The following is a 22,382-nucleotide window of genomic DNA, read 5'->3' as shown; positions in this document are numbered from 1 at the left end:
ATAACCCCTAATATACTGCAGAGAGTATAACCCCTAATATACTGCAGGGAGTATAACCCCTAATATATTGCAGGGAGTATAACCCCTAATATACTGCAGAATAAAACCCCTAATATACTGCAGGGAGTATAACCCCTAATATACTGCAGAGAGTATAACCCCTAATATACTGCAGGGAGTATAACCCCTAATATACTGCAGGGAGTATAACCCCTAATATACTGCAGGGAGTATAACCCCTAATATACTGCAGGGAGTATAACCCCTAATATACTGCAGGGAGTATAACCCCTAATATACTGCAGGGAGTATAACCCCTAATATACTGCAGAGTATAACCCCTAATATACTGCAGGGGGTATAACCCCTAATATACTGCAGAGTATAACCCCTAATATACTGCAGGGAGTATAACCCCTAATATACTGCAGGGAGTATAACCCCTAATATACTGCAGGGAGTATAACCCCTAATATACTGCAGAGTATAACCCCTAATATACTGCAGGGAGTATAACCCCTAATATACTGCAGGGAGTATAACCCCTAATATAGGGCTAATAGGTTGAAGCTGATCAATTTAAAGGGGTATTCCCCCCAAATTATTTTTGCATTAATACGTTGCCCACCCGTAGCTTTCCATCTTTCCAATATAAACTTATTATGGATTCTGCAGAGTTTTGCTGTTATCTAGATGCATTCACCGCCACAGTTTGCAGAGAAACATCAAACCTCAGTCCAACCCGACACGCTCCCTGCTCCTGGCCCCCACCCTCCGTGTCGGCATCACTTGTCCTCCGTCTCTTCAATAGGCTGGGTTAGCGCTTCTAACCCAGCCAAACTAAAGTGAAGGAGGACACTGCCGGCGGTGGCTGCTGTAAGAGAGGGAGACAGTGATCAGTGCAGCTGTCACTCTCTCCGTCTCTAACAGCAGCCACCCTGGTCACCCGGTCATCACCCGCGGCACCACCCCCCACCCCCGGTCAGCAACTGCGGCACCGCGCACTCCACCCCCGGTCCTCAATTGCGGCTCAACCGCGGCACACAACGGTGGCTGCTGTAAGAGAGGGAGACAGTGAGCAGCTATCACTGTCTCCCTCTGGCTTTCTGGCTGCCCCCCCCCCCCCGGTCATCACCCGTGTCCCCCTACCCCAAACGCCCCCACCCCCCCCCCGGTCATCACCCACGACAACCCCCCCCCCCCTCGTCTTCACCCGCGGCAAGCTACCACCCCCCACCCCCGTTTGCCAACCACCGCACCGCGCACGGTGCCTGCTGTACTGCTCTAAGAGAGGGAGACTGTGATCCGTGTAGCTGTCACTGTCACCCTCAGTAACAGCAGCCACCCCTGAGGTAGTTTTCTGGCAGAGAACGCTCCCCCTCTCCCCGGTCATCACTCGTGGCACGGCCGCCCCCCGTCATCACCCGCGGCAAACACCCCGCCCCCCCTCCCCAGGCATCACCCAACGCATTACCACCCCCCCACCCCCCGTGGGCAGTGCGGCCCGCCCTTCCCCCTGCTCAACCGCGGCCCTGTGCACAGTGCGACCCCCCTCAACTCACCTGCTACTCCGCTGCCTAAACTCTGCTACTACACTGCCTCAACTCTGCTACTCCGCTGTCTAAACTCTGCTACTCCGCTGCCTCAACTCTGCTACACCACTGCCTAAACTTTGCTGCTCCGCTGCCTAAACTCTGCTACTCCGCTGCCTAAACTCTGCTACTCCGCTGAATCAACTCTGCTGCCTAAACTCTGCTACTCCGCTGACTCAACTCTGCTACTCCGCTGACTCAACTCTGCTGCCTAAACTCTGCTACTCCGCTGGCTAGACTCTGCTACTCCGCTGAATCAACTCTGCTACTCCGCTGAATCAACTTTGCTGCCTAGACTCTGCTACTCCGCTGACTCAACTCTGATACTCCGCTGCCTAAACTCTGCTACTCCACTGCCTAAACCCTGCTGCCTCAACTCTGCTACTCCGCTGCCCCAACTCTGCTACCCTGCTGTCTCAACTCAGCTGCCTCAACTCTGCTACTCCGCTGCCTCAACTCTGCTACTCCGCTGACTCAACTCCGCTACTCCCCTGACTCAACTCTGCTGCCTCAATTCTGCTACTTAGCTGCCTCAACTCTGCTACCTCAATTCTGCTACTCAGCTGCCTCACCTCAACTCTGCTATATCTTGTGGATATCAGTTCTGCTACATCATGAACCAATCATGTATAAGCAACTTGTAACTTTGGAAGGAAAGCAGCTAGAAAGACGGTATATGGCTCAAAATTCTCAGGGGGACTTGGTGAGTAAGGCCAGCTAGGTTTGGGAGCATTTTATTTTTTTAGCTCATGGGGGGGAATACCCCTTTAAAGGAGAAGTCAGGTGAAAATTATTATTAAAGTGAGAGGAATGAGTTAATCCATCCAAAGTTTGAAAGAAACAATAAGACTTTTTCTCATGGAACTTTCACTGAACTTGTTCAAGGATATACAGCTGGTCTCAAGATTATGGAACTCTCCTATGTGAATAAACCTTTTCCCAGCAGATAATAAATGTTATTCTATAATTCTCATAAGCAGATAACAAATGTTTTTTAGCATCCTTATGTATGTATCAACATCCTTATGTAAACAATTTATCTGTCAAAATATATCCGTAGTTATTAGTTTTTTGAAGTTGATGACGTATATAGTGTATGACTTTGCATTTTACATTCATATCCATTGGTTTTTTTCTGTATAAACAAAGGTGGGTTCTCAGAGATAGTTGGAACATTGCTTACCTTGGAAAACTTCTGATATGACACTAGAAAGAATGTTTTGTCTCAAGAACTATTTCCCTCAGAGACATGTTTATCAGTGTTCAAGGCCGTTCTCAGAGGAAAGCTGCCTGTCTGTTACAGTGGGAATAATGTGAAAGTATCATTGCACAGAATGTGTTGTTCTAACCTTTTTGAATAATAATAATGGATACTAATATAGATGCTATTGCGCATGACTGAATATCTAAATCACTAGCACCGCCTCATCTATGTCTTATTAGCATTTGTTACCACCCTATATTTTATCTGTCTATAAAATGTGATCACCATAATAAAACTGGGCCCATTTACACCAGACTTGTTTGCAAGATACGTTGTCTGTGTCTTCATTCTAAGTGCATGGTGTGGGAGAGGGGATCCGGACCCATTCTCCAACTTAATTAGGAGACAGCCAACAACAGTAGGCCTTCTTTGGGAAGGCACCTCGACATTATTGGCGCCCTTTGAACAGGGACACGCCCATTACATCGGGAGATCGGATGACCTGCACTGCTGTACCAGGGGAGAGAGAGGTGAACAAGGAGACCACAAAACCTGGCCAGGTAAGAGTAAAAAATTTGTTTACTCTTTTCTGTGCTCTCCTCCTTCACATCTTTTCTCACCTACCTCTGCAGAGTAAGTTATCAAAGTGAACTCACGATAGGCGTGTCAATTTGAACTTTGTTCTCCTCTTGTTGGCTGTTCTATGTCTGTTTGTCCTAACCTGTGAGGGTTAGTATATAGTAGGCGAAGAATTGCTCATTCAGGCTAAAACTGTTACCCAGAGCCCGGCCGTGGTTGTCACAGGTCCTCATAGACACGGAGCGTTGTGCGGTGGGAACAGTGCCAGTGCTAAAACCACTTTGGAATGAGCCTAGTAGCCTAACTATACAAGGACGCTGGACAGTGGTCTGGTTGTTTCCAAGGGAAAGATCTGTGATATGCCTATTACTGTCCTCTGTATACTTGGGGTAACTTGTTTTGCAATCTACATAGCAGCAAGAGTGTATTTCAACATAAGAGAAGGAAGCCCTGAACCGTGGAATATTCTAAGTCCCAGCTTTTGGTAGTGATCCGTGGTCATAAGTGTACAGGACACAAGAAAGAAAATCATCAGTTGATTATTCTGGGTGCCTCCTGTTATACGATCACGAAGTAATATAAAATGGGACACACAGAATCAAAAGGGGTTTCTGCAACCCACACAGAATCAAAAGGGGTTTCTGCAACCCACATAGTGACCTGCCGATATGGCAAAGAACAAGCAAAAAGGGCAAAAGCAATGTTGAAATATTTTAACATCCAACACGATGCTGTTTTTAACCCCAATACTTGGACTAAAGTCCAAGAAACAAGGGGAGGATTAATAATTGATAATGGGTGGACATGTCATGTGCCGGTGACCAGCAATATCTAGATAAGACAGAATATTGTAGTGTGTGTGGCAGACCCAAGCCACATCATTATGTTACACCATTGTACCCAGTTTATATCTGTATACAAACCCCAGATCCTGCGAAAAGCCAACCTACCTCCAATGGTGGCGTATAGACCCTTTGTTCTGCAGGAATCTTCCCTTTGGTCGGCTGTTGAAGTAGTTACTTTGATTTAAAGTGCCCCTTACCTGATAGTAAGACCAATGCCTTTTGTGGAGGTGGCAGCCTAACCTCAAATAGTGTACATTGCCATGTAAGTGTCTAAGTACAAAGCCACGTACTCAGACAAGGAGAACAGTCCAGCTCATTGCTAGATACAGTACTGAGAGAGCTGAAGAGGTTAATTAATGCTGCGTAGTGAAGCAGCATACAAAGTTTTTTTTTGTGTGTTATTTGTTATGTTTTGTACAAGGCCATCAACCAGCTCTGAGGGCTGCAGATCACATGCAAGCAGCATTAGGAAAAAAAAAGAATCAGAGCTGTTAGTGTAATGTAATGTACGCTCCTACATTATATACTGTCGTATTTCAGCCAGTCTTACTAAGCTGGTGTTCCGCTTTGGAAGTATGTTACGTGTTACAAAATGTTGATCATTTTCTGTTGTCCCGACCGTGGAACATTTGCTTATTTAGCTACGCCACTTTTTTGTAATCAGCCCTCAAAGATGGCGACTGAAAGCCGACCACTCCCACATATCATCCACGTCTGTATTATAATTGTGACGTCTCAAAACCATGCCCTAAGCCAACACCCTTATATCCGGTTATCTAGTCCGGAGGCCATTTTAACTCCTGGCATTTCTGTCCTCCGCCCATACTGCTTAGTGTCACTGAGGGGGCGGGCATAGGATTCTCCGATAGAGTCTAACAACTGTTTTGCACATTTATTAATGAATATTATTACCTGATGGAGAAGAAAGTTAGACAAAGGTATATTGTAAGCAGATTTTCTTTAAGTGTGTGTCCCCAACGTATGATATTTCTAAGGAGTAGTAACTTACTACTGTAATATATATTTCTATGTAACTTTATTTAACAAGTGTTTTTATATATATATATATATATATATATATATATATATATATATGTGTGTACACATCTATCCTAATAAGTATGTGTGCCACTGTCCAAGGTTACAGTCTGGTGCATAAGAGCACAGCGCTGATATCTTCTGTAACTTCAAGGATGTTAAAAAAAGAAAAAGAAAAAAAAAAACTTCCAAGAAGTTTTAACTCTTGTATCTAATGATTTCACTGCTCAAGGTTAGAAGTGAGGTACAGAGCGTTCTGTTTACTGATAAGAGCACCGGATTGAAGGAATATTCATTTCAGCTGATTTATTTACTTTTTTTAATCAAAAGAAGGTTAATATGGGACAAGTGTACAATGTTTAATTGTTTTTTTAATGTCTTTATTTTTAGGGTTATGGCAGACTAGCTCATGAATATATATGTATTGTTTTATCCCTAGTAAAGCCAAACCCATATCCATGGCTCCAGTCTGCACTCCTTATGCCCCCCAATATATATAGCAGCCCATTTTGATGGAGTAGCCAATTTTGATATTTTAAATTGTGAAAGATGAAAATGTAATTGAAAGCCCAAATATTAATGAAAGTTTAAAAGTTTTCATTGTAGATTATCTCAGACTTTTCAAGATGGATGACACAAGACGCAAGGATATATGTTACCGCCATGCAGAGTGACGTTCCACTGCAGAAACCGCTCCTGCCATAAGCCGGAGGTGAGGACAATCACTAAGACATGTAGGATGGTTGAAGGTAACTGTGCAGATGTCTATATGAAGCCCACCATTATGGGTTAATTGGCAAATTAGAGATTTGTTTGGTCCCTGGGCTTACCAAAAGCACTTGAAAAAAAGCTGCCATAGAGTGGCTGACGCAACGTTCACGCAGACAAACCCTGATGCCAAAAAGGGTGATGGATGAAGCTGGTGATGCTGTGGTTTCTGTGCTCTTCCCAAGGTAACAGCGTACAAAGCGTACAAGGGAATGGGGAGATGTTTCCAGTCTCTTCCTGAGGTAACCGTACATAGTGTACAGGTGGAGGAGGAGATGTGGATCTGTTTGTTTTTAAGTCTTTTCCAGAAACAATCAGCAACAAGCTGTGAGACCAGCGGATGGAGAGGAGGTACTGGGTAAAGATGGCAGTCAGACAGTAAGTAAGTAACTGTGTTTGCCGCCTGCCTTGTATCCCACTGTAAGTTGTCTGACAAAACCAGCAGAAGGAAGCCATGTGTAATGTGGTGTAGTATCCTCACATTGGGCGGCCCAGGGGACAACAAATATAGCAGAGAGGGTTGTGTACGGCTGTATTGTCTACACCTGCCATAACCTACTGTAAGTAACACCGTAAAGTGCCTGTCTGCATAGTCTGTCATCTTCCTGCCTGTTTCAGGGAATGTAAGTGGACGTCATCCACCTGCCACAGGTGGCCTATATAGGTATGTCCTTGTCTGTATTGGTGTCTTCTTTACAGGTCAGCCAAAACTATGGGAGACAACAAAGCCAATGTCTGAGGTGATACTAGTGGCCTTAAAAGAAGCGATATAACTGAGGCCAAGAGTCCAAGTGTCTGTAAAGAGGCCTGTCAGTCAAAAGATGGGTTTAAGGATAAAGGATCCATACCAATGCTACTATTACAAAAAGGATCATATGATATATTATTCTCATAAAAAGGCTTTGAAACCTTAGGTGATGTATCATTTACACTTTGCTTTTATTTCTATGGTGGTTATTTTATGTGTAATATGTGATGATCTCAGTGAAACAAGAGACAATTCAGTAGGATCCAAATATTATATCGGTAATAAGCGCCGAGTTACTTCATATTATTGGTGTATGTATTATACTATATGATTATGTACAGGAAGAGATGTGACCATGCGACCAGTCATTAGTCCTGTGTGATCTAATCATAAAGACGTTTTCTAGGTACAAAATAAAGTAAAAAGACTAAAAAGAAGTGGAAATTTTGAGAATCCCATACTGAAGATTGTGAATTCACTATCTGGTTATTATAAGTGAATCTAGTGGTTACATAGTAGGTCACATTGTGGAGATTTTATTGCATTTACCTGTTATGCTGTTTTTAATTTATGTGTCAATCAACTTTTTATTTTAATTTTGCCATGAGATAAGATTTGCTCACATCTAAACTTTCCTTTTTCAGAAACTTTTTAAAGTCCTTGTTATAGAGTCACGTCTGTTATATACAGTGATAAGACAATAAGGTTTGGTTATTTTGATAAAATCCGGAGAGGTATTTGTCATATATATATGTTATTTTGGGTATTGATAATAAGCTTTTATTTGTTTTGTTGTAACTAAGCTGTATATTTATGTATACTGTACAGACTCACCCATTGTTTAGTATTTTCTTTCGGTTATTGCAGACCTACCTATCTCATCTACTGTAAGTTTGTTCCGCCATCTATAACTCTCAACAAATTTTTTAGTACTTTATTTCTGTATCTTATGGTGATGCAAACTTGGGACAAATTAGTTGGAGCCACAGACTATTTAGATGATCAGATATTTGACATACTGGATATACTTAACACCTCAGTAGCAGTACAGAGGCAACTTATGGTAGTTACTAACCAGCACACTGTGGTGCTTGATTTTCTGACTGCTGCTCAAGGGGGGATGTGTCAGGTAGTTGGCCCTACATGTTGTCATTATGTAAATGATCAGGGAATAGTGCAAATCACAGCAGGACTGGATAAAATTGCACAACTAAGGAAAAAACATGATGAGATGATTCTGTCAGACCAGGATAAATGGTGGTCAGGGGCATTAGCTAGCTTAAATCCTGCAAACTGGTTCAATGGTATGGGAGGATGGTTCATGGGAATACTACAAACAGTTTTTCAGATCATGTTGTTTCTTTTATTTGTCTACTGTGTAATCAAAGGATTATGCTGTTGTTGTCAGCAAGTTACAAAGACTAAATCTTATACTCTATAAGTAATGATGTTTGTTTCTTTTCCTTCTAGATTGGCGTTATGATGAGGAAATTTCTTGGAGGAGGATATGCCCATGTGGCTCTAGGTGATGGTGTTGGACCCAGAAGCATCCGCACCCTGACAACCCTCGCCGGTCAGAGAGTGTTTAGGGTACATACTGGGATTTAATCCTGTCCAGGACCCAGATTTCTTCATCATCGCCAAAAAGGGGGGACACTGAGAGGAATGAGTTAATCCATCCAAAGTTTGAAAGAAACAATAAGACTTTTTCTCATGGAACTTTCACTGAACTTGTTCAAGGATATACAGCTGGTCTCAAGATTATGGAACTCTCCTATGTGAATAAACCTTTTCCCAGCAGATAATAAATGTTATTCTATAATTCTCATAAGCAGATAACAAATGTTTTTTAGCATCCTTATGTATGTATCAACATCCTTATGTAAACAATTTATCTGTCAAAATATATCCGTAGTTATTAGTTTTTTGAAGTTGATGACGTATATAGTGTATGACTTTGCATTTTACATTCATATCCATTGGTTTTTTTCTGTATAAACAAAGGTGGGTTCTCAGAGATAGTTGGAACATTGCTTACCTTGGAAAACTTCTGATATGACACTAGAAAGAATGTTTTGTCTCAAGAACTATTTCCCTCAGAGACATGTTTATCAGCGTCCAAGGCCGTTCTCAGAGGAAAGTAGCCTGTCTGTTACAGTGGGAATAATGTGAAAGTATCATTGCACAGAATGTGTTGTTCTAACCTTTTTGAATAATAATAATGAATACTAATATAGATGCTATTGCGCATGACTGAATATCTAAATCACTAGCACCGCCTCATCTATGTCTTATTAGCATTTGTTACCACCCTATATTTTATCTGTCTATAAAATGTGATCACCATAATAAAACTGGGCCCATTTACACCAGACTTGTTTGCAAGATACGTTGTCTGTGTCTTCATTCTAAGTGCATGGTGTGGGAGAGGGGATCCGGACCCATTCTCCAACTTAATTAGGAGACAGCCAACAACAGTAGGCCTTCTTTGGGAAGGCACCTCGACAAAAGTATTGTATTGCCCCCGAAAAGTTATACAAATCACCAATATACACTTATTACAGGAAATGCAGATAAAGTGCTTTTTTCCCTGCACTTACTACTGCATCAAGGCTTCACTTCCTGAATAACATGGTGATGTCACTTCCTGGATAACATGGTGATGTCACTTCCTGGATAACATGGTGATGTCACTTCCTGGATAACACGTTGATGTCACTTTCTGGATAACATGGTGATGTCACTTCCTGGATAACATGGTGATGTCACTTCCTGGATAACAGGGTGATGTCACGACCCGATTCCCAGAGCTATATGGGCTGTAGCTGCTGGAGAGGATGATGGCAGAAGGACACAGGACACTGAGCATTCCTCTGCCAATATCCTCTCCAGCAGCCACAGCCCATATAGCTCTGGGAATCGGGTCGTGACATCACCCTGTTATCCAGGAAGTGACATCACCATGTTATCCAGGAAGTGACATCACCATGTTATCCAGGAAGTGACATCACCATGTTATCCAGGAAGTGAAGCCTTGATGCAGTAGTAAGTGCAGGGAAAAAAGCACTTTATAAGCATTTCCCGTAATAAGTGTATATTGGGGATTTGTATAACTTTTTGGGGGCAATACAATACTTTAATAAATTTTTTAAACTGACCTCCTTTAAGAGATATGTGGTGCAGGAGGGGTTAATTCTCAGAATCTGTGGGTCAGTAGGGGGTTTATACTTTCTGTGGTTTAGAAGGGGTCATACTCTGAGGCTGAGGAGCTCAAGGGATTTACGGTACAGGAGTTCATGGTCAGGATCTGTGGTGCACCAGGGGTTAATGTTTAGGGTCTATGGTGCAACAGGGTTTAAGGGGGTTGTCCAGTGAAAATATTTTTCTTTTAAATGAACTGGCTTTAGAAAGTTATATAGATATAGAAAAATCTCCAGTCTTTCAGTACTTATCAGCTGCTGTATGTCCTGCAGGAAGTGGTGTATTTTTTCCAGTCTGACACAGTGCTCTCTGCTGCCACCTCTGTCCATGTCAGGAACTGTCCAGAGCAGCAGCAAATCCTCATAGAAAGCCTCTCCTGCTCTGGACAGTTCCTGACATGGACAGAGGTGGCAGCAGAGAGCACTGAATACACCACTTCCTGCAGGACATACAGCAGCTGATAAGTACTGGAAGACTTTCTGACAGCAGTAATTACAGTTGTTTCCTTTTAAAGCTCAGGCTGTGTGGTACAAGAGACTGTGGTACACTAGGGGTTAATGCTCAGGCTGTGTGACGCACCAGGGGTTAATGCTCAGGCTCTCCGGGGCAGCAGGGGTTAATGCTCAGGCTCTCCGGGGCAGCAGGGGTTAATCGCCCTCAGCTCTCCGGGGCAGCAGGGGTTAATGCTCAGGCTCTCTGGGGCAGCAGGGGTTAATGCTCAGACTCTCCGGGGCAGCAGGGGTTAATGCTCAGGCTCTCTGGGGCAGCAGGGGTTAATGCTCAGGCTCTCTGGGGCAGCAGGGGTTAATGCTCAGGCTCTCCGGGGCAGCAGGGGTTAATGCTCAGACTCTCCGGGGCAGCAGGGGTTAATGCTCAGGCTCTCTGGGGCAGCAGGGGTTAATGCTCAGGCTCTCTGGGGCAGCAGGGGTTAATGCTCAGGCTCTCCGGGGCAGCAGGGGTTAATGCTCAGACTCTCCGGGGCAGCAGGGGTTAATCGCCCTTAGCTCTCCGGGGCAGCAGGGGTTAATGCTCAGGCTCTCCGGGGCAGCAGGGGTTAATCGCCCTCAGCTCTCCGGGGCAGCAGGGGTTAATGCTCAGACTCTCCGGGGCAGCAGGGGTTAATCGCCCTCAGCTCTCCGGGGCAGCAGGGGTTAATGCTCAGGCTCTCCGGGGCAGCAGGGGTTAATGCTCAGGCTCTCCGGGACAGCAGGGGTTAATGCTCAGGCTCTCCAGGGCAGCAGGGGTTAATGCTCAGGCTCTCCGGGGCAGCAGGGGTTAATGCTCAGGCTCTCCGGGGCAGCAGGGGTTAATCGCCCTCAGCTCTCCGGGGCAGCAGGGGTTAATGCTCAGGCTCTCCGGGGCAGCAGGGGTTAATCGCCCTCAGCTCTCCGGGGCAGCAGGGGTTAATCGCCCTCGCCTCAGCAGCAGCAGCTCCCGGGATCAGCAGCGCCGCACACATCACAGCAGAGATCAGGGATGGAGCACCCACAATGCTTTGCAGGAGTCAGCGGCTGAGGACTACACTGCCCACAATGCCTTGCCCTGGCTCCGCCCTCTGTCTCAGTCACTCTCCATCTGCAGCCAGCAGTGGGCTCGGGGCTCCTGCTCTCCTGCCTCCCCTGCGGCCTCCTGGGGCCCCTCATCCTCCGCTATACGGCGCTGCACGTCCCCCCGGGCCCCCTCCTGGTGGCCCCTCCCCTCTGACCCCAGACCCCTCCCCACCGTCTCCCTCCACTGCCCCTTTCCCTCCTTTTCCCCCGCTGTCATTGCCTCCGGTGCAGCCTCCTCTGCTCTCCATAGACTGTGCGGCCATTGATAGCTTGTATCCCCCTGTTACTCCTCGCTCTTCTCCCCGGCTCTTCTCCCTGCTCTCCCCCTCCTCTTGTCTCCATCTCTTCTGTCTCTTCCCTCAGACCTGCACCAGCTGCTGGACTTGGCACCTCATTCTTGAGGGGTGCACTCCGGCTCTCACCAACCCCCCCTTTAGACAGTTAGTACTGGCCATTTTGTTACTTTTATAATAGGAGCGGACCGTTACATCAGCATCTCCGGGGGGGAGGCGGGTGGCACAGAAGGAGGAGGATCTCTCGAGCAGATGGTACCTGATTGTGCAGGAAGAAGATCGCGCCCCTGGCAGTGTTGGTACAGTAGGTGAAGGGGAGCAAACTTACTGGGGGAGAAAGTTTGGGGGGGGGGGGGGTCAGAAAGTGTCAGAGCTTGGCACCCAGGAGGAAGCTGTCACTTTTAGGAGAGGAGGGAAGAGAAATGGAGGAGGGGGCATGGGAGGAAGTAAGGGGGACAGAGCAGTGTCTGCCACATAGTGCCAGGGCTACAGGAGGAGGACACCATGTGCCAGGGGCTCCAATAGTCTCTCTGCTTTCATCCCAGGGTCTGCTGAAGAACAACAGGAAGCCAGGAGCCTGCCAGGGACCCTCTGTGTACAGGTCAGTGCCAGGGACCCTCTGTGTACAGGTCAGTGCCAGGGACCCTCTGTGTACAGGTCAGTGCCAGGGACCCTCTGTGTACAGGTCAGTGCTGGGGGGGGGGGGTACAGTGCCAGGGACCCTCTGTGTACAGGTCAGTGCCAGGGACCCTCTGTGTACAGGTCAGTGCCAGGGACCCTCTGTGTACAGGTCAGTGCTGGGGGGGGGGGGGGGGGTACAGTGCCAGGGACCCTCTGTGTACAGGTCAGTGCCAGGGACCCTCTGTGTACAGGTCAGTGCCAGGGACCCTCTGTGTACAGGTCAGTGCCAGGGACCCTCTGTGTACAGGTCAGTGCCAGGGACCCTCTGTGTACAGGTCAGTGCTGGGGGGGGGGGGGGTACAGTGCCAGGGACCCTCTGTGTACAGGTCAGTGCTGGGGGGGGGAGGGGTACAGTGCCAGGGACCCTCTGTGTACAGGTCAGTGCCAGGGACCCTCTGTGTACAGGTCAGTGCCAGGGACCCTCTGTGTACAGGTCAGTGCTGGGGGGGTGCAGTGCCAGGGACCCTCTGTGTACAGGTCAGTGCCAGGGACCCTCTGTGTACAGGTCAGTGCCAGGGACCCTCTGTGTACAGGTCAGTGCCAGGGACCCTCTGTGTACAGGTCAGTGCCAGGGACCCTCTGTGTACAGGTCAGTGCCAGGGACCCTCTGTGTACAGGTCAGTGCTGGGGGGGGGGTGCAGTGCCAGGGACCCTCTGTGTACAGGTCAGTGCTGGGGGGGGTGCAGTGCCAGGGACCCTCTGTGTACAGGTCAGTGCTGGGGGGGGGGGTACAGTGCCAGGGACCCTCTGTGTACAGGTCAGTGCTGGGGGGGGGTACAGTGCCAGGGACCCTCTGTGTACAGGTCAGTGCTGGGGGGGGGGGTACAGTGCCAGGGACCCTCTGTGTACAGGTCAATGCTGGGGGGGGGGGGGGTACAGTGCCAGGGACCCTCTGTGTACAGGTCAGTGCTGGGGGGGGGGTGCAGTGCCAGGGACCCTCTGTGTACAGGTCAGTGCTGGGGGGGGGTGCAGTGCCAGGGACCCTCTGTGTACAGGTCAGTGCTGGGGGGGGGGGTACAGTGCCAGGGACCCTCTGTGTACAGGTCAGTGCTGGGGGGGGGGTACAGTGCCAGGGACCCTCTGTGTACAGGTCAGTGCTGGGGGGGGGTGCAGTGCCAGGGACCCTCTGTGTACAGGTCAGTGCTGGGGGGGGGGGGTGCAGTGCCAGGGACCCTCTGTGTACAGGTCAGTGCTGGGGGGGGGTACAGTGTCAGGGACCCTCTGTGTATGGGTCAGTGCTGGGGGGGGGGGGTGCAGTGCCAGGGACCCTCTGTGTACAGGTCAGTGCCAGGGACCCTCTGTGTACAGGTCAGTGCTGGGGGGGTGCAGTGCCAGGGACCCTCTGTGTACGGGTCAGTGCCAGGGACCCTCTGTGTACGGGTCAGTGCTGGGGGGGGGGGGGGGGTGCAGTGCCAGGGACCCTCTGTGTACGGGTCAGTGCTGGGGGGGGGGGGGGCGCAGTGCCAGGGACCCTCTGTGTACGGGTCAGTGCTGGGGGATACAATGTGTCAGTATTGGGATGTCCTGTGTAATAGAAGGATACAATGTATCAATATTGTAATGGTCTGAGATACAATGCATCAGTATTGTAGTGTGTATGATGTAATATCAGGATACAGTGTATTGATATTGTAACCATCTGTGTAATGTATGGGGGGGGGGCGGTATTATAAACACACGTGTATATTCTGGGATCTGCAACCTGTAGCTCTCTAGCTGGGGGGAGACTATAACTCCCAGCATTTGGCTGTCAGGCAATGCTGGGAGTCCACACCTATTGCTCTATGGCGTGCATGTGGCTGCCCTCGCCTCGCTGTTCACTTTTGCAGTTTGTTCTCATGTGTCAGGAAAAAAAAAAGAATGTAGAAAATGTTGTTTTGCAGATACCAGATGTCTTGTATCGGCCTGTTTAGTGCGGACGCTAATATTCAGCAATGGGAAGGAGGGGGGGAGGCATAATGTTTATTAGGTGAGGGGAAGTAATTATAACGGGGCTCACTGCGGTCTATCAAGCACAACATATATGGCGGCATTATTTATACTTTATATCATTGCTACTTATTCCTTCCTGTCAAGTTTGGGGGTCCTACCTTATTTACTGAGGTTCCCTCTGTGTCGAGCATGGGAGTAACTATAACAGGGGGCACACTGCGGTGTATCTAGCACGACTATGTTGGCGTATATGAAGCTATGATTTATACTTAGCTATTATCATTGCTACTTATTCCTTCCTGTCGATAAGACTTGAGGGGGGCTTCCTCATTCATGGGGGTGCCCTCTGTATCGGGCATGGCAGTCACTATAACAGGGGGCTCACTGTGGTGTATCTAGCACTGTTACTTATACTTATCATTACTACTTATTCCACTTTTTTTGTTTCTCACGAGTAAGGACCTATCTCATCTACTATGACTCCGGGGTGGAGTGATGAAATAGCTGCCCCACCGACACCTCCTCTTCTGCTTTCTGTCAAATGCAGTGTTGTCATGGGGACCTTGTGCGACTCCAGATCACTAAAAACATATTGACATGAGAACATTGATTTGGATCCAGACAAGGTCTCCATGACATTGTGTACATGACAGAAAGCAAAGTGCGACCTGGTGGACCAACTCTCCGTAGTGCGGCCACAGGTTTGGGGGCTGGAACTTTAAGTGGTCGAAACTCAGCATAGATATTAGTGAATGGATTTTATCTATCTATCTATCTATCTATCTATCTATCTATCTATCTATCATATATATAGTGTATTCTCCAATTCATTAAAGGGGTTATCCAGGATAAAAAAAAAAAACTACTTTCTTGCAAAAACAGCGCCACCCCTGTCCTCAGGTTGTGTGCGGTACTATATATCTAGGCTTTATTCTCTTTAATTATGCTGAGCTGCAATACCACAGACAAAGTGTTTCTCTAAGTCTTAATAACCAAGTATTAGTAGGTGAGAGTTCGTCTTAAAGGGACACTTCAGGAAGGATTGGAACAGTGTTATGCCTAGTGCAGTGTCTGAAGGAGCGGAGCGTGACTTCTGTCTGGAGTGACCTTTTAACTCTCTATTGTGTCATGCTCTGCCCCTCCAGTCCCTGCCCTAAGCATAACTCATAATAAGCCCCTGCCCTAAGCATAACTCATAATAAGCCCCTGCCCTAGGCATAACTTCCTTTTGAGTTGCTAGAAAGCCCATAATGCTGATGGTGTGAGCACTCTCTCCGCTGTCACCACTTTCATAGATCTAACACTTTTATACAAACTTTCTTCTTAAAGCCGTGACGTGTTATAACAGGGCCAGGGAGCCTTCGGCCCTCCAAGCTGTTACGAAACTATAATTCCCATCATGCCTGGAAAACCAAAGCTTTAACAGCTGGAGGGCCAAAGGCTCCCTGTCCATGTTTTATAAGGTTCTGTCCTTATTCATGATCCCCTTGAAGAACGGGGACCTTTGAACCTCAGATCTGGATCTGGGTATCACTGTAGGTTTGTTAGGCTGATTTCCTATGAGAGCAGTATAGACCCATTTTTTTGTAGCCGTATCAAAGCCGCAAGTCCTGGACCAATGGTGGCTCACTTTAAGTCACGTTTTTGAAGCCGTTGCCCCTAGCAACCGGTCATATTCCAGGACTTATCTTCCAGAAGTCCAAGAAAGAAGTTATCTGATTGGTTGCTATGGCACACTGCTCCCATGTTAATGGGTTGCTATGGGAAACTGCTCCCATGTCTATCTAATGGGTTGCTATGGAAGACTGTTCCCATGTCTTTCTAATGGGTTGCTATGGGAAACTGCTCCCATGTCCTCTTTCTGATTGGTCGCTATAGGCAGCTACTGCAGTCTATACCCGTGTGTTGTCAGAGTGATACTTTATATAGGGAGACTGTTCGTATTGCTTGGTGTAGGTCGGTGTCCGTCTTTCAATGATATGGCTCATCATACTGCGCAGTCTTTGTAACACGCTCCAAATTTAGTATAATGGTGCAGACTTATCAAAACTGTGTTGCCCATAGCAACCAATCACGGCTCAGCTTTTCTGACATTACGCTGGTAAAATGAAGGCCGAACTGTGATTGGTTGCTATGGGCAACAGAGGCCATTTTGTTAAATCCGCCTTTGCTTTCTGGCACTTCTAAGGTCACTCCATGTTATAGTAACATGCGCCATGCTTACTAATGCTTGGCCTGTAGGTTTAGCGCAGAGCGTGGCCTTGTTGCCCCAAGAAACCAGTCAGAATCCCAGTTTTTCCTTCTCTGGTGCAGTGATCTGATTGGCTGCTGTGGGAGAGAGGACGCCATGTCCTCTGGGGCAGGTTCGGCATCCATTGTGGTACTTAGAACTACAATATACTAAATTTTTAAGATTTTGGTAACCAGCTTGGTGATGACATATGGCCGTCATAGAGGATAGCAGGAAGCACACGCATTGCCTCCTCCATGACACAGTGTTGTGTTTGCACGACCCAGAATCACCACAGGGACCTGATATCTTTTTCCATGTACGTACGCTAAATGATGAGCGCAGCAATTACGTGACACGTTAGAAACCTAACCATCTGGTAGCCGGGGTGGGGAACCTGCGGCCCTCCAGCTGTTGCAAAACTACAATTCCCATCATGCCTGGACAGCCAAAGCTAAATCTGAAAACAGGAAGTAACAGATCACATGCTACTTCCCAGCAGATGAGGATAAAGATAGAACCAGAGCCCCTTTAAATAGGCCGAATCTGTGTTTATATGGTTATTAATATGTGTTGTCCTCACATCCGTCTCTGTTGTGATATCTCGCCGTCCCAGCATGCCCTGCTGTGACTTGAGGTTTTTTCAGTCATCTGAGACGTCTCGCATCAGAGAGAGGAAACCATATAAGATGTCATTAGATTTTTTTTGTGGTGTTTACCATGTAGGATTCTGTATGTGAAAGCTGACCAATATACTAACCGTGCCCTTTGCCTTCTGTATACAGATTTCATCTACTCAAAAAGTTGAGTCTCTTTGCTAATATATTACATTACTTATTTACATCCTGTATTATACTCCAGAGCTGCACTCACTATTCTGCTGGTGGGGTCACTGTGTACATCCATTACATTACTGATCCTGAGTTACATCCTGTATTATTCTCCAGAGCTGCACTCACTATTCTGCTGGTGGGGTCACTGTGCACATACATTACGTATCCTGTACTGATCCTGAGTTACATCCTGTATTATACTCCAGAGCTGCACTCACTATTCTGCTGGTGGGGTCACTGTGCACATACATTACGTATCCTGTACTGATCCTGAGTTACATCCTGTATTATACTCCAGAGCTGCACTCACTATTCTGCTGGTGGGATCACTGTGTACATACATTACATTACTGATCCTGAGTTACATCCTGTATTCTACTGCAGAGCTGCACTCACTATTCTGCTGGTGGGGTCACTGTGTACATACATTACATTTCTGATCCTGTTCTAATCCTAAGGGTACTATTACATGGAGCGATAATTGGCCCGATTCGGCCGATTATTGCTCTATGTTATAAATACAACAATCAGCCGATGACAACCATCATCAGCTGATTGTTGATATAGATTTGAACCTATAATTGTTGGGCGCCGACCGCGCATTGCTACGTGTAATAGCTGTGCGCGGCCGGCAGCTGACGATATACATTACCTATCCAGGCTGCAGGGCTCCTTTTGCAGTCTTCTTCTCCCAGGATCCCGCGCTCTCCAGCTTCAGAGTGGCCCGTCTGAGCTGACAGGCCACTCAGCCAATCACTGTCCAGGACCGCCGCGGCCAGTGATTGGCTGAGCAGCCTCTCAGTAGAGACAGACCGCTCAGAAGCTGGAGCGTGCGGTACCCGGGAAGAAGCAGAGCGCAAGAGAAGGCCTGCAGCCTGGACAGGTAATGTATAAAGTTAAGCAAGGGCTGCAAGGACACCAGTTAAACAATAATTGGGCCGTGTAATAGGCCCAGTAAACAAACGCCGATCTTGCAGTTTACAGTTATTATCGGGCCTCCATCGGCCCATGTAATAGGACCCTGTTGCATCCTGTATTATACTCCAGAGCTGCACTCTATTCTGCTGGTCAGGTCACTGTGTACATACATTACTTATCCTGTACTGATCTACATCCTGTATTATACTCCAGAGCTGCACTCACTATTCTGCTGGTCAGGTCACTGTGTACATACATTACTTATCCGGTACTGATCTACATCCTGTATTATACTCCAGAGCTGCACTCAATATTCTGCAGGCTTCCGAGTTGAAATCTCCCCTCTGGGCAAGTTTCTTATAACCAGCAGAATTGTGAATACAGCTCTGGTTTCACTTTCTATAAAGTAAAGCTTGTCACAAGTGTGTCATGTAGTGCACCACATCTTATACTGAGCAGATTTGGCGTGCCAGATTTATTATAGACCAGCGCCATTATACTAGCGATGGATAAATGTCTATGTTCCCATTAGCCTGCACCATGTTGATTCATCTGGACTGCACTTCTCCTCCTTTATCAGAGTTGTTTCCGTATACTCCGCTGTCCCTCCTTCCTGATATATACTTAGGTTGTGTAGAACCCCCACAGCATGTCCTTTCCTCTTTGTGGCCAGGTTATTGTCACGCTACTCCTAGAAGAACTCTGTGTAGCCAAGTGAACACGTCACCTCCCCACCTCCTTCCCACAAGCTCCCATTGTAAAGTCAAGTTCTTAGAATCTGAGCTGAATGAACGTGTTTGGATAGCTGGCGTCAGGTTTCAGACCTTAGGGACATTGTGAGCGTGTCAGCAATTTTAGGTCTTTTTAACACTAGAAAGTATCTACAGCATTTATATCTGCTTTGGATGGAAAAGATCCAGAAAGATGGCGGCCACCTTGGTTTGGTGGTTGGCAGCATTGGGACACGGACGGTTGGACACTCTGGCTTTTAGTTCTTGGAACTCTTGGCCTCGGTTTAGGTTGATGGCAGCCATGGCTGGATATTCTTTTGTGAGCAAATATTTGCTGATTGTTAGTCAAGAAAGAACTTGGCGCACCCTTCTACGTGACCATATCACTCATCCTGCCAATACATTGATACCACCAAAACCTCTGGATAGTCTCCACTCAAGTGTTTCCATTAGGCTCTGTTTAGAGCTGCCTTGTGTTGTTATTATTATTATTAATTCATTTTATCCATTGTGCTTCCTGCTCTGAAGGACATAATGCAGCCATGTATCATAGTCACCCATCTGTTATACGGGGTGCTATCAATACTTATACTAGTTGTGTGACAGTCTCTACCGTTGGTCATATTGGCTTTTAAGCATGTTAATTATCTGTCACCCAGTCAGGAAAAGGCTCTGGGGTTCTTCTTAAAGAAAATGTTCTAATCCATTTAACTGCACAGGTCACAGAGCATGCCTAGAAAAGCCTTCCATATAGATGAATAGTGTCCCCTCCAGTCTATTGTACCTATGTACATGGGGCCTGCTGTAAAGCATATCTCTAAATGCTGTTAAAAATAGCTCATGCAAGACGGTTGCCCCCATAATGTACAAATAAAATAAAAAATGGAAGGTTAGAAAAAAAACAACAACAAAGTTTCAGTATCTCTGATAAGTAAAAGAAATCAAGGTAATATATTTTTTTTAAGTTGTGATTTATATGCAATACCCCTATAGTGAGAGCTCTCTGTATACAGCCTAGACGTCCAGGCCTCTGCTGATGCCTGTCTAGATTGGTCCAGCTCTTGCCCTGTGGTCTGGGGCCCTAGATCTGGCCTTGGGGCCATATTGTACCCTATGTCTTCTCTTCAATAAACTTTATTTATATGGCTCTTTGCTTCTTGCACATGGCTACTTATATCAATTCCTCTAACTGAGGTCTGTGTGTTGTGAGTTAGTCTTCAGCCCCCTGTTATGGTGGGCGGATGTGGTGTAGGCCGCAGCCTGATAGAGGCTTCCTGGGATTCTGTGCTGAGATATCCAGTAAATAGGACAATGATCTGGGCTGGGAAAGACGTCAGCAGCTGCGACAGTCAGGAGGGAGAAGGGGGTGTGAGGAGAAAAGGCCTCTGTCATTGATGGCAATGGAGGAGGAGAACGAGGGGGGCATAGTTAGTGGAGGCTGAGAGGAGACAAAGCCAGTAATGATAAAGAAGAATCTGAGAAGTTGTAAGATCTAATGCCGGCTGTATTATCCCGTCTTGGAGGAGATTGTCTCCGTAAGAAGGTCCCGTGAGGATCACACCTGTTCTGTGCAGTCAGCTGTCTGCCCTGTGACACCGCCATACTGTTCCTAGACAGGCCGTGAATCTTTCCTGGACAACCCGTACCCTACGTGTGTGTGTGTGTGTGTGTGTGTGTGTGTGTGTATATATATACATATATATATAAATAAATTACTGTCAGTCTGTCCCTGCACAGTAAACCCTCCAAGTCTCAGCATGGACCATGTCCTCAACTTTTACCACAGCCAATATGGCCGACTCTCACAGCTTTCTCAGACCACCGGGTTATCCAGCTGTATTGAGGCGGGGGATGGGTCTCCATCACTAGATTATGTTTTCGTATATAGCCCAGATATTGGTTGGCTGTTCACTGGATTCTCTGGGTTGGCACAGTGCAGAATTGGGAAGCAGTCATGGCACAATGGTGGTTGGCGCAGTATTAATCAGATTTATCTAAAAACCGATTAAGATTATAGTATCCCACCTTCATGTTGTGGTGCCGGACTAACCTGTTGCTGTGCTCTCTGCAGGTATTCTGTCAAGCTCCGTGTGATGTCATCAAATGTCGTCAAAGCTGCTTCTCCATTGGCTAGCGCTGTAACAGGTAAGACCCGGCCTTTTAGTCGGGGTGGTATTTTTTATTATTAAATTTAAAGCGCCCTCGATTCCAGAGCGCTGTACAAGCGATAGGGGGTTAACAAACAAAACATTACAAGATCAAGAAACATAAAAAGTGGAGCAGAGATATTGTAGCCCAGTTTAAAGAGATGGGTTTTCACGCTGCCTTTAAAGGTATTGTTGGTGGATGAGAGCCGGATGTGTCGGGGTAGTGGGAGCCGGATGTGTCGGGGTAGTGGGAGCCGGATGTGTCGGGGTAGTGGGAGCCGGATGTGTCGGGGTAGTGGGAGCCGGATGTGTCGGGGTAGTGGGAGCCGGATGTGTCGGGGTAGTGGGAGCCGGATGTGTCGGGGTAGTGGGAGCCGGATGTGCCGGGGTAGTGGGAGCCGGATGTGCCGGGGTAGTGGGAGCCGGATGTGTCGGGGTAGTGGGAGCCGGATGTGTCGGGGTAGTGGGAGCCGGATGTGTCGGGGTAGTGGGAGCCGGATGTGTCGGAGCAGCGAGTTCCAGAGTATGTCGGAGCAGCGAGTTCCAGAGTATGGGGGAGGCCCGGAAAAAATCTTGTAGGCCGCTGTATGAGGTACGAACAAGGGGGGAGCACAAGAGGAGGTCACTGGAGGATTGAAGGATGTGTGGGACAGTACCAGGATATCAGGTAAGAGATGTACGGAGGGGACAGGTTTTGGACAGCTTTGTATGTCATGGTCGACAATTTAAAATGAATTTGTTGGGCAATGGGAGCCAATGAAGGGGAAAGGTGGATTAGTTGGGCAGCAGAGACAAATCTAACCTGCTAATATATACCTATTGTCTCTTACCTTCCTCCTCTGCGCTGTTCCGGTGCAGTTAGTTGTTTTCCCACGGTCTGGTGAGGCCATTAGGAGCCCTGGGGCACCCATTAGGAGCACTGCCCGCCCCCTTAGTACCGATCCGCCCTTGGCGTCCTGTCCCTTTCTAATAGTAATGAATTGAGCGAGCCATCCAGGGCAGGCTAGACCAGCGTTATGGGGATGGGCAGTGCTCCTAACGGATTGCGGAGCACACGACTAACTGAATCGGTGCTGAGGATGAAGGTATAAG

The 22,382-nt window shown here is 47.2% G+C and overlaps 1 protein-coding gene and 1 long non-coding RNA gene across 9 annotated transcripts in view; both read left to right on the top strand.

Annotated features, from left to right (window-relative positions):
• Positions 1-271: 271 nt before the first annotated feature.
• Positions 272-9,159, top strand: LOC138766653 (uncharacterized). The gene is made up of 2 exons (XR_011358731.1): positions 272-3,356; positions 8,245-9,159. It is a non-coding gene; the product is annotated as an uncharacterized lncRNA (long non-coding RNA).
• A 2,198-nt stretch (positions 9,160-11,357) lies between these two features.
• AGPAT1 (1-acylglycerol-3-phosphate O-acyltransferase 1) overlaps positions 11,358-22,382 on the top strand; it is a 33,051-nt gene continuing 22,026 nt past the window's right edge. Inside the window, exons 1-3 of one of the 8 annotated variants that reach the window (XM_069944252.1) lie at positions 11,362-11,965; positions 12,364-12,419; positions 21,215-21,288. In XM_069944252.1, the coding sequence (XP_069800353.1) occupies positions 21,237-21,288 (52 nt within the window). In that variant the 5' untranslated portion in view covers positions 11,362-11,965; positions 12,364-12,419; positions 21,215-21,236. Of the gene's footprint in view, positions 12,127-12,363; positions 12,420-13,779; positions 13,808-16,903; positions 16,981-21,214; positions 21,289-22,382 lie in introns of those variants that run through there. The other 7 variants (XM_069944249.1, XM_069944248.1, XM_069944250.1 and 4 more) reach the window with 7 other exon arrangements.

This window comes from Dendropsophus ebraccatus, chromosome 10 (genome assembly GCF_027789765.1).
Source record: "Dendropsophus ebraccatus isolate aDenEbr1 chromosome 10, aDenEbr1.pat, whole genome shotgun sequence".
NCBI lineage: Eukaryota > Metazoa > Chordata > Amphibia > Anura > Hylidae > Dendropsophus > Dendropsophus ebraccatus.
The sequence above is the reverse complement of the archived record's forward strand: the minus strand, read 5'-3'. Positions and strand labels throughout refer to the sequence as shown.